Consider the following 12922-nt stretch of genomic DNA (forward strand, 5'->3'; position numbering starts at 1 on the left):
ACTACATGTTAACTACCTTGAATTTAAATAATAAGAAAAAAACCCCTTTTTATTTTTAAATGATTATAAATTCACAGTAATTTGCAAAAATAGTACAGGTCCTGTGCACCCTGAACCTGGATTCTCCCAGTGGTTACATCTTATGTAATTTATAGTATAATATCAGAATGAGGAACTAGACCTTGGTATAATATGTGCCTTAGGCCAAAACATGTTTCTTATCCCCCCCAAATCACTATCAATAGGCTGGGATGACACAACAAAAACTTAGTAGAAAATATAGGAGACAAGCTTCATGACACTGGATTTGGCAATAATTTTTGGAAAAATAGATTGAATTATGTCAAAATTTAAAACTTCTGTGCACCAAAGAACACAATCAACAGAGTGAAAAGGCAACTCAAAAAATGGTAGACAGATTTGTGAATCATATATCTGGGAAGGAGTAAATATCCAGAATATATAAATAACTCCTACCACTCAACAACAGTAACAAAAATAGACAATCCAACTAAGAAATGGGCAAAGGACTTGACCTTTCTCTAGAGATATGGAAATGGCCAATAAGCACATGAAAAGGTGCTCAGCAGCCTAACTAACCGTTAGGGAATTGTTAATCAAAACTACAAAGCCACACCACTTTATACCTATTAGGATGGCTATCATCAAAAAAGAATACAAATGTTGAAGACCATGTGGAGAAATTGGACCCTTTGTGTACTGTTGGTGGGATGTAAAATGTTACTGCTGCTAGGGAAAGAGTTTGGCAGTTTCTCAAAGGTTAAACATAGAACTACTCTATGACCCAGCATTTCCATTCCTAGGTATATATATAAAAGAGTTGAGAGCAGGGACTTGAAGAGCTACTTTACAGCTATGTTCTTAGCTGCATTATTCACAATAGTCAAAAGGTAGAAGCAACCCACGTGTCTATTGGCGGATGAATGGATAAACAAAGTGTAGTTATGCATACAACGGAGTATTATTCAGCCTTGAAAACAAAGGAGATTCCACATCAACTACATCATGGATGAACCTGGGACCCATTATGCTGAGTGAAAGAATCTCATCACAAAAGAACACGTGCTACATGATTCCAAGTATCTGAGGTATTACAGCAGTCAAATTCATAGAGACAGAAAGTAAAATTGTTATCGCTAAGGGCCGTGGGCAGGGAGAGGGAGTGGGGGAATTATTGTTTAATAGGTACAGAGTTTTAATTTTGCAAGATGAAAAGAGTTCTGTGGAGAAACTGTCAGTGGTGATGGTTGCCCAACAGTGTGGATGTACTTAACGTCCCTGCACTGTACATTTAAAAATGGGTTTGATGGTAAATTTTATGCTTCTGTATTTTAGTACAGTTTAAATCTTCTGTTTCAGCAAATCTTCGTGTGTATTGTGTTGGCAAGGACATGGGGGTATGGCCTTGTTACTGCTAGGAGTCTTCTTATATCTGTCAAAAGTTTTAGCTGTAATTAGTGATAGGAATAGGGAGAAGTGTGTCTATTCCATCTTGTCCTGGACGCTGGAAACTGGAACTGGAGGCTAGAATGTTTTATTAAAATTTTTTTTCCCAACGTTTATTTATTTTTGGGACAGAGAGAGACAGAGCATGAACGGGTGAGGGGCAGAGAGAGAGGGAGACACAGAATCGGAAACAGGCTCCAGGCTCTGAGCCATCAGCCCAGAGCCCGACGCGGGGCTCGAACTCACAGACCGTGAGATCGTGACCTGGTTGAAGTCGGACGCTTAACCGACTGCGCCACCCAGGCGCCCCTAGAATGTTTTATTAAATGAAATGAGACCTGAACTCTTGGGTAATGGTAGATCTCATTAGAAGGGCAGTAATGTAGCCAGCAACCGTCCTATTTATTCTCAGACACACTTTAACTATTCCTTCTCAATATCCTTGCCCAGATAAGTGGGCAAGAAGGTCAGAAATAAAAACCTTTAATATCATATTATTGGGAAAGAGGAGAGGAAATTTTGGGTTCATTGCGTGCTTTAACGTAGAGTCCTCGTCCAATTCTGTCAGAAGATGAGGTAGATCTTAAATAAGGCAATAATACACTTGAGATGTTGGGAATATTCCTGGACCAAGCTTTAATCCTGTTGGTTTGATTCCTAATCTGACTCGATCACCCAGCAAAATGGGGAGATCATGCAAAAGGATAGCTTGCTACACTTGCTGGGAGCTGATTGGGAAAACAGTGGCATGTCCTGGGGATGAAGTCAAGAACATATCACCACTATGATCACTGGCCACAAAGCTTTATGTCGGCAGCTTCTCCTGAATACAGTTTCTACAATCTGACCGTCTCATTTGGGGCCGTGTTATCATTAGCTTAACATGAAATAATTTCTAGATGCCCAAAAGGGATTTTCTACCCATAACTCAGAGTATATTTTTCTTGGAGTGTGACTAAGTTGTAATGGTTTGGAATTATTTAAATGTAGTATTTAAAGTTATGTAGCTTTAGCCTGATGTACAGTTTAGATGATCGGCTTGCATGTGGAAAATGCAGGCATGATGTAACCATTAACCCTCTTCCGTTTGGAAAGTTCACAATAGAGGTGGTTAAAGTCTCCTCAGTTTTGCATTTAGAAATTGCGACACTACAGTCATTTAGTTGTTCAAGAAGCATTTTGCTCTTACCCCCAACAACCTTGTTTCTTCTCTTATCCACAGACGACGTCTTGGCATTTTTCACTAAGATACAATAGAGAAATGGGGGGATGAAATGTGTTTCTTTTCTGCAGAAAAATTTAAGGACAAGTTAATTTTAATTATTTTCTTGGGTTAAAATTAAGAGGAACATCTACCCCTAGAGTTGCCAATTTTTCACTGTTTTGTAGTCCCCTGAGAGAACGTTTTTCCTCAAACCATCAAGATTGCAATCTTGAAAAAAAAATCCAATAATTGTTTCTCAAATAGTCTTACTCATTTTCCAACCTTAAACTGGACTGTAGCAAATTGTTGTGCGGTGGCTTCCCTGATCCATCGATCCCTCTAGCAATTACCCATATCCCCACCCTCATGATGTCAGGGAGATTGGACTTTTGTTTGCTGAGCTTTGTTCCCTCACTCCACGCTATTTCTCTCCAAATTAGAACCTGGTGCAGGGGTACCCGCAGAATCTATCCATGTGCCTATATTGGCTGCAAGGGAAGTTGAAAAATAAAATGTCATATATTCTACTTTGGAAAGGTGAGCTTCACGAGTTAGGGATCTACAAAAATGCAGGGGAGGTGTTCAATAGATAAGACAATTAAAAATAACAGACAGCTACCATTCAATTGTGGATAACCTTTGAGATTTCTATATAACTCCTATCAGTCCCCCCTAGACTGCATATTTAACACCCATGAGGATTTTTCCTTGATCCTAGCTGATTGGGCCAAAGGTGAGCATCTAACTTGAACTGGGTCCATAGTATAAGTATACTCTTTCCTGGATTGTTTGGGCTGGTCTCCTGATGAGAAGATAGACCTTGGGAGATGTGATTTGTCACGCCCCACCGTAAGGGACAAAGTGGGAGAGAAGGTGAGTTTTGGGAGGGAGGTGAATGGAAAGGACACCCAGAGAAATGAAGAGACGGACAAGGAACAGAATTTCCTGAGTTTCTGATGGCTTTCAATCTTCCCCTTCCGGAAAACTGGTTGACTTCTTGCCCTTAGATTATGTAAACATAGCTATTCTCATATTATGATAAATATATCTTCGTTGTGCTAAAGCTAGTAACAGAGCGTTTCTGTTTCTTGCAGTGAAAGTCTTTTTATTTTTTTAATGGCCTTGTCTTCTAACTTTTCTCACACGGCTTTGAGAACCTGCCCTCCAGAATCTCCAATGGCTGATGGCTCTTCTGTTTTTCCCCAGCCTCTTATCTATAACCATACCTTAAGTCTAGGACGGGTCTTCAGATTCCTCGCTTACAAACTTTCCCTTCCATTTACACAAACCAGGAAATCTTATGGCTTTGAGTTGCCCCTGACATGGCCTGTCAGCGCTTGCAACTGAGAAAAGGTAGAAAGGCATAGTGGAAAGAGTCAAACTGAAGTTCAAATTTTGTCCTTACCAGTTACTACGTGGTCTTGCCCATATCACTTATTCTTTCAAAGGCTGTTTCCTCAGCAGCAACCCGCCCCCCCCAACAAAAAACAACAAAAACAAAAACAAAAAAACAATCCTGTAGGATTGTGTTGGGGGAGGGGGAGCAAATAAGAGAATTGGCACAGAACTGAAACCTGAACAAGAGCCAGCACTGGGAACACCTGCCCTCAGAGTGGTGCGCACGGACCATGGATCCCTGCGGTCACTTGATTGCAGGGCTAGAGGGGCTCGATCTCACAGGTGGTGCCCTTAGTTCGGTGCCGTCCAGCTCCGGGAGTCTCGGGGGCGGCACTTGCCCAGTGAGCGCCACTTCTTCAGCGGCGCCCCTCACTTCCCCTCGCGGGGCCCTAACGCTGCGGTTGGAGCCAAGAGCGTGGCTTGTGGGCGCAGCGCGAGGGGCCCCGCGCGGACCCCTGCACGGCGGGGGCCTCCAAGTTCTGCTGAGCGCAGGCTCCCAGGACACTGTCAGGGCGTGAGATGAGAGCTGACTCAGGCCAAGCTCTTCCTGCCTGGTGCTCTGACCACGGATCTGGGCCTTTCCCTGATTCCCTGGCCGCCTCCACAGAGACCTCCCCATCAAACAGATGTCCTCATCTCCCCTTTTCTGCTAGGTCGGGGTCAGCGAAAGTCTTTCCACCTTTAATCTCGACGCAGTGTAGAGGAAACAGTACTGGTCCGTAAACCTGGGCCTTGGTCCTTAACTCTCCGATTAGATACATGAATGCTTGCGGCAAACTATTTATCTTCCCTGTTCCTTAGATTGTTTTTCTGCACCCTGAAATAATCTATGTTCTGTGTACCTCCCACATGTATGAAATCGTGCAATACAAGCTTCAAATTTGTTGTCATCAGCTCCCAACGGCTAATATATTGGAATCCTAACTTGAGCGCCAACTCCTTGAGGCCAGGTGCCATTTATAACTTTATTTATTTATTTATTTATTTATTTATTTATTTATTTATTTATTATTTTACTTATACTTCTATTTTTTGAGGAGATCACACATGCTAGCACAGGGGAAGGGCAGAGGGAAGGAGAGTATCCAACAGGCTCCACACTCAGCCTGGAGCCTGATGTGGGGCTTGATCCCAGGACCCTGGGATCCTGACCTGAGCTGAAATCAAGAGTCCCACTCCCAACCAACTGAGCCACCCAGGCGTCCCAGGAATATTTAATTTTTTAGTCAAAATAATACAAATGTGGCTTAGAAGTACTAGAAATTATGTTTAAGTGTTAATTGTAGGGGCTAGAAATACATAATTGTTATTTTAAGCTATTATGGTTAAAAGAACTGTATTTTTGTTTGTTTGTACCACTTGTCAATGTCTTTCTTTACTTTCCCACATTTGATTTGCTCCTTGTTCTCTTTGGGCTCCTGTGGACTCCCTTCCATGGCCTTATGTTTTGGTCTTAAATGATATTCTTCCCTAGGGTCCCTTCTATTTTCAATCTCTTCAGAAACTACAATTAGAAAGATCCTTGAACTAAACTTACCAATTTAGCTTACGAACTTTAAGGGGTTTTGTTTGTTTGACTAATTCTGTGATTTGGTTTCTTAATTCTGATTTTAAGGGCCTTTATAGAAGGCTTGGGATCTCTAAGATATCATCTGGCTACTACTTTATAAAGCTTTATACCTGGTTTCTTGTGGACATTTGGATTGCTGGGCCTGGGTTTCTCAATGGGACATGACATTTGCACATATAGAGTGGACCACAATCTTGCCTCAAGATCATGAAGATATTCACCTATATTAAAATCTAAAAGCTTATTGTATTATCTTTTTTAAAAATTGTGGTACAATATATGTAACATTTATCATTTAAAGCATTTGTAAGTGTACAATTCAGTGACATTAAATATGTTCCCAATGCTATATACCCATCACCATTACCTGTAGCCAAAACTTTTTCATCATACCCAACATAAATTCCATATCCATTAAAATATAACTTCCCCTCTTCTTTCCTAGTGCCTGGTAACATCTATTCTGCTTTCTGCCTTTATGATTTTGACTATTCTAGGTACCTCTTACAATTGGAATCATACAATATTTACCCCTCTATGTCTAAATACTTAACTATGCACAATGTTCTCAAGGTTCGTTCATGCTGTAGCATGCATCAGAATTTCACTCCTTTGTAAAACTAAATTGTTACTTCATTGGATGTACAGACCACATGTTGTTTACCCATTCATCTGTTGATGAATATTTAGGTTGTTTCCATGTTTTGCCTACTGCGAATCATGTTGCTTTGAACATTAGTTTGTATGTATCTGTTTGAGTCCCTGCTTTCAATTTCTTGGGATATACACCTAAAAGTGGTGTTGCTGGAATGTATGGTAATGCTATGTTTAATTTTTTTTGTTTAATTCCACTGCTTTCCAGAGACTACATTTTATATTCCCACCAGCACAGCACAAGTGTTCCAACTCTCTACATACTCACCAACATTTGTTATTTTATTTTAAATAATAGCCATTCTAGTGTGTGTGAAGCAGTATATCACTGTAGTTTTGATTTGTATTTTACTAATGGCTGGTGATGTTAAACATATTTGCATATGCTTATTGGCCATCTGTACCTTTTTGGGAGGAGTTTTTTTTTAATCCGTTGCCCATTTTTGAATGTTTTGTTGTTGAGTCATAGGAATTTTTATATATCCTGAATAGTAATCTCTTGTCATATATATGATTAGCAAATATTTTCTCCCATTCTGTAAGTTGTTTTTTTCCCCCACTTTTTGGTAGTGTCCTTTGATGCACAATAAGATTTTAATTTTGATGTAGTTCAATTTATCTATTTTTTCTTCTGTTGTCTGTGCTTTTGGTGTCATACCCATAAAATTGTTGAAAAATCTGTCATGAAAATTTTCCACAATATTTTTTCCTAAGAATTTTATAGGTTTAGCTCTTAAGCTTAAGTCTTATTCTACCTTGAGTTAATTTTTGTATATAAGGGTCCAACTTCATTATTTTGCATGTGAATATCCAGTTTTCCCAGTACCATTTGTTAAAGAAATCCTGTCCTTTCCCCATTGGATGGTCTTGGCAACCTTGTCAAAAATCAATTGGCTGAATATGTGAGGATTTATTTCCGTCGGTCTATTCTATTCCATCGGTCTATGTCTATCTTAATGCTGGTACCACACTATTTTAATTCCTAAGCCAAAATGGCATAAATCAAAAAAACAGTTACCACTCACTCATATGGAAGACATTTTGAATGTTCCAGACCCCCAAAATAACCTCTTAGGCTTTTCTGACAACACTTAGGATACATCTTGCTAATGGATACACAAAATAAATCAAGATAAAGCACAGATGCTCACAGACACAATTCAAAGGGACGGTGGCTTGATGCTGAGATGCTAAGTATAGTTCTCTGGGGAAGGAACATGGCAGAACTTCTGTTGCTACTCAGGATGCACAATGTCTCTATAATGGCTCACTGCAAAACAAATGCTAAACATTATTTTCACTTTTTGTCCTTTTTTGTTAAAGTATAAACCAAACTAAAACCTTTGGATTTCTTTGTTAGTGAAAACAGGCACTAATGTAGATCGCTTATAAAAGCAAACTGACAAAACATGGATTTTTGAAAAGTAGGGGATACAAGTATAATTTAAATTAACTTATAATCAGGAAGTGTGATGCCTTCACTTTGTTTTTCTTTCTCAAGATGGCTTTAGCTATTTGTGGTCTTTTGTGATTCCATATGAATTTTAGGATAGTTTTTTCTATTTCTTAGAAAAATACCATTGGAATTTTTATGGATTGCATTGAATCTGTAGATCTCTTTAGGTAGTATGGAAAAAAATATATTTTCAGTTTTATTTGAGAGAGAGCATGCACAAACCGGGGAGACGGGCCGAGGGAGAGAGAGAATCTTAAGCAGGCTCCACGCTCAGCACAGAGCTCAAGACAGGGGCTTGATTCCACGACCTTGGGATCATGACCTGAGCTAAAATCAAGAGTCTGACGTTCAATGGACTGAGCCACCCAGGCACCCCAATAGTATGGATATTTATAAACACTATTAATTCTTCTCTTCCAAGAACACAGGGTATCTTTTCATTTATTTGTGTCTTCTTCAATATTAATGTTTTCAGTGTACAAATCTTTCAGCACCTTGGTTAAATTTATTCCTAAGTATTTTGTTTTTAATGCTATTGTGAATGGAATTCTCATTTCTCTTTCAGTTAGTTCATTGTTAATGTAAAAATGCAATGATTTTTTTAAATTCCCCTAGAGACTTCTTGTTTGACCTGTGGCTTAGTTAGAAGTGTGATGTTTAATATCCGTTCTTTCCTCTGCAAAGTTACTATACTGACTTCCAAAAGGTCTTTTACTTGCTTTGATCTTTAAGCAAATTGAATCCTGAAGTATATAATACTTGGTGCTTGGTATTTTTGTTCAATATTAATCGATTCTATTATTGATGAGTATTTGGATTTGGAATTTTAGATTTTTTTCAGTTGGGCTTTGGAATTCTGATTCTATGACTATTCTATGAATCTCTTGTCTTTTGTTGAACATATGTACTAATTTTCAGGCTATAAACCTAGGAATGGAGTTTCTAGTATTAGATATTCTTAAACTGTTATCACAAGTGGTTGTAACAATTTATGTGTTTCTAAAAGTTGGGTATATAAGTTACAGGTTCTCTACATGGTCCGAAAGAGTTGATTCTATCATTCTTTTTAAATATGTTTTTGCCATCCAGGTGGGTGGATACTATCATGTTTTATTCAGTCCTATACTCTGATTTTTTGTCTGCTTGTTCCATCAATTATTGAGAAAAGTTATGAAAATTTTCCCAGTATAATCATAGATGGTCCATTCATTATTTTAGTTCAACATTTGCTTTATGTATTTTAATGATGTGTCATTATTCACATACAAATGTAGAATTATGTCTTCCTGATGGATTGACACTTTTGATGAAATTTCCTTTTCATCCTAAGAATTTTTTTGCTTTAATATATACCCTAATACTGGTTTGTCTTCCTTTGTTCTATTTCTTTCCTTTCTTGCCTTCTTTTGGATTTCTCACATTTTTATTTGTTTTATAAACTATTAGGTTGCTATACAGTCTTTTATTATTCTTTTTTTTTAATGTTTTTATTTATTTTTGAGACAGAGAGAGACAGAGCATGAGCCGGGGAGGGGCAGAGAGAGAGACACAGAATCTGAAGCAGGCTCCAGGCTCTGAGCGGTCAGCACAGAGCCTGATGCGGGGCTCGAACTCATGGACTGTGAGATCATGACCTGAGCTGAAGTCGGACACTTAACCGACTGAGCCACCCAGGCGCCCCTTATTATTCTTTAAGTGATTACAATATCCACTCTCCCTCAACTTATTAAGGACTGTTATAAATCAGTTCTTTACTGTTTTCCAGACAAGGCAAAGACCCTAGAACATATTAACTCATTCATCACCTGTATTGTGCTATTTACGTTCTCTTTTAAATATATTTTAGTATGCCTAGAAATTATTTATATGGTCACGTTCATTAATCTTTACTCAGATATTTATGCTATTTCATATTTACTTTTTCCCTTCCTACTTCTTTAAGTTTCCATGTGGGAGCCTTTCCCTTTTGTCTTAAGAACACTTACTGAATTTCCAAATCAATGCTGATGACTTTTGGCATTTGTTAACAAATCGGTTACTATTCTCTTTTGTTGCTGTTCTTTAAAGGTAAAATGTCTTTTAGCCTTGTTTAAGACTGCTCTCTCTGTGCAGTACAGAAGCTTTTTGTCTTGATGAGGTCCCAATAGTTCATTTTTGCTTTATATTGCGTTGCCTTTGGAGATGTGTCGAGTAAGAAATTGCTGTGGCTGAGGTCAAAGAGGTTTTTTCCTGCTTTCTCCTCTAGGGTTTTGATGGTTTCCTGTCTCACCTATTTCAGGTCCTTCATCCATTTTGAGTTTGGTGTAAGAGTGGAACGGGAAAAGATATTTGCAAATATCATATCGGATATAGGGCTCGTATCTAAAATCTATAAAGAACTCACCAAACTCCACACCCAAAAAAAACAAATAATCCAGTGAAGAAATGGGCAGAAGACATGAATAGATACTTTTCCAAAGAAGACATCCAGATGGCCAACAGACACATGGAAAGAAGCTCAACATCACTCAGCATCAGGGAAATACAGATCAAAACCACACTAAGATACCCGCCTGTCAGAGTGGCTAAAATGAACAAATCAGGAGACTATAGATGCTGGTGAGGATGTGGAGAAACGGGAACCCTCTTGCACTGTTGGTGGGAATGCAAACTGGTGCAGCTGCTCTGGAAAACAGTGGGGAGGTTCCTCAAAAAAATTAAAAATAGATCCACCCTATGACCCAGCAATAGCATTGCTAGGAATCTACCCACGGGATACAGGAGTGCTGATGCATAAGGGCACATATACCCCAATGTTTAACAGCGCTCTCAACAATAGCCAAATTATGGAAAGAGCCTAAATGTCCATCAACTGATGAATGGATAAAGAAGATGTGGTTTATATATACAATGGAATACTACTTGGCAATGAGAAAGAATGAAGTATGGCCATTTGCTGCAACGTGGATGGAACTGGAGAGTGTTATGCTAAGTGAAATAAGTCAGGCAGAGAAAGACAGATACCATATGTTTTCACTCATATGTGGATCTTGAGAAACTTAACACAAGACCATGAAGGAGGGGAAGGGGAAAAAATAGTTACAGAGAGGGGGGGATGCAAACCATAAGAGACCTTATCTTAAGGACTGAGAACAAACTAAGCATTGATGCGGTATGGGGGAGGGGGGAAGGTGGGTGATAGGCATGGAGGAGGGCACTTGTGAGGAGCACTGGGTGTTGTATGGAAACCAGTTTGACAATAAATTATGTTTAAAAAAAAGACTGTTCTCTCTGTGGCTGTTTTTATGCAGTTTTACTATGATGTGTTCTTAGATGTACGTTTCTTTGTATTTACTAAGTTTAGGATTATAACCCTTCTTGAACCTATGATTTGATATTTTTTACATTATTAATTTTTTAATGTTTATTTTTCAGAGAGAGAGAGAGAGAGAGACAGAGCATGAGTGGGGGACTGGCAAAGAGGGAGGGAGACACAGAATCTGAAGCAGGCTCCAGGCTCTGAGCTATCAGCACAGAGCCCGATGTGAGGCTTGAACCCATGGACCATGACTTATTTGCTTTTATCTCTATTCTCCTGAAATTCTAAATACATGGTATTAGAATTTTTCATCAGTGTCATAGGTCTCTTACTCTTCCCACTCCCCACATTGCATTTTCGATCATTTTATCAATGCTTTAGTCTGATTTTTCCTTCTACTTTTTCTTTTATCTCACTGATTTCCTTATCAGCTATGTTTAAAAAAAATTTTTTTTAATGTTTATTTATTTTTGAGAGATTGCTAGCTGGGTGGGGGGGGGGGGTAGTGGGGGAGACAGAGAGGGAGACACAGAATCCAAAGCAGCCTCCAGGCTCTATCAGCACAGAGCCCGACGTGGGGCTTGGACTCACGAACTGCAAGATCATGACCTGAGCTGAAGTCAGACGCTTAACCGACTTCCAGGTGCCCCTCCTTATCAGTTATGTTTAATAGCTGTTACGTTCATATATTTAGATCTTAATTTGTTATGTCATTTCTCATTTCTATTTCATTTTTATAATTTTAATTTCTGCTGAAATCTTACTTAAGATTTTATAATTCTGTTATTTGGATCTATTGTGGGCCTGTGGTTTCTCTTGGATTTCAGTTAATTTTTTAAATTGTTTAAAAAAAATTTTTTTTAATGTTTATTTTTGAGAAAGAGAGAGAGAGAGAGATAGAGCATGAGCAGGGGAGGGGCAGAGAGTGAGGGAGACACAGAATCTGAAGCAGACTCCAGGCTGTGAGCTGTCAGCACAGAGCCCAACATGGGGCTTGAACTCACGGACTGTGAGATCATGACCTGAGCTGAAGTCGGACGCTGAACCAACTGAGCCACCCAGATGCCCCTTTAAATTCTGGCTTTGATTGAACCCCCATTGTGTATGCAAAACCTTAGTGATAACTTGATGCTCAGGATAATGCTATTTTCCTCTTGAAATTTTTGCTTTGGTAGAGTGTTAGATTTAGAGAAGCTCGCTTTAGTACAATCTGTAACTGAGCTGGTTGGGTCTCAGCATCGGTCTGTGAGAGGGATGGCCCGCCTTTGCTCACTTTCACTGTTAGGATATAACCCTTGTAGGGAACACGACAGAGAATTCTGGATGTTTATGAGTTTCTCACTTTTCAGTGAGCCTGAGCTCCAAGTACTTGTCTCCACAACCCAAAAGAACACTGGGAACTCCTCTCAGCTTCTTAACCTCTCATCTGCTGTTTGTGATTCAGAAAATGCATCTGGCAGAAAAGCTATGCCAAAAGCTTATATTGTGCCTTGTTTTCAACTCTGGAATCTTAGCTCCTTAAATCCAATCTCCCTAAATCCTAGATCTCAGGTTATCTTCGAACAGATGGTGTGTAAAAATTGTGGCTTGCCTTTGTTGCGTTCTTTGTAGGAAGTTTGGGCTGCAAGAACCTAGTCCTTGATTGCTGAAAATGGAAACTCTCATTTTCATATTTTTAGCTACTACCAAAATCAATCTCTATAGTGAGCTTTCATTCAGCTCCTAGGTATGTATTTTCAACTGCCTAATAGATCTCTCTACTTTAATGTCTCATAGTTATCTTAAATTCAATTTATCCAAAAATAGAATTTATCATATTATTGAAGCCTACTGTGTCTTTTACATTTTGTATCACTCAATCCAGAAACTGGCGGG

At 39.0% G+C, this 12922-nt stretch overlaps 1 protein-coding gene across 23 annotated transcripts in view; it reads right to left on the minus strand.

The window, feature by feature from the left end:
* The window catches only part of MS4A13 (membrane spanning 4-domains A13), a 66388-nt gene that overhangs the window by 31845 nt on the left and 21621 nt on the right, over positions 1-12922 (minus strand). For 18 of the 23 annotated variants that reach the window (XR_005796794.1, XR_005796801.1, XR_005796795.1 and 15 more), the window contains one exon: positions 2657-2710. Coding sequence is in view for 5 of the 23 variants with exons in the window: in XM_040495013.1 (XP_040350947.1) it covers positions 2657-2704 (48 nt within the window). In the remaining 18 variants the exon portion in view is untranslated. Of the gene's footprint in view, positions 1-2656; positions 2755-3033; positions 3160-4076; positions 4483-12922 lie in introns of those variants that run through there. The other 5 variants (XM_040495016.1, XM_040495012.1, XM_040495015.1 and 2 more) reach the window with 3 other exon arrangements.

This window comes from Herpailurus yagouaroundi, unplaced genomic scaffold (assembly GCF_014898765.1).
Source record: "Herpailurus yagouaroundi ecotype Mexico unplaced genomic scaffold, PumYag 187, whole genome shotgun sequence".
NCBI classification, from domain to species: domain Eukaryota; kingdom Metazoa; phylum Chordata; class Mammalia; order Carnivora; family Felidae; genus Herpailurus; species Herpailurus yagouaroundi.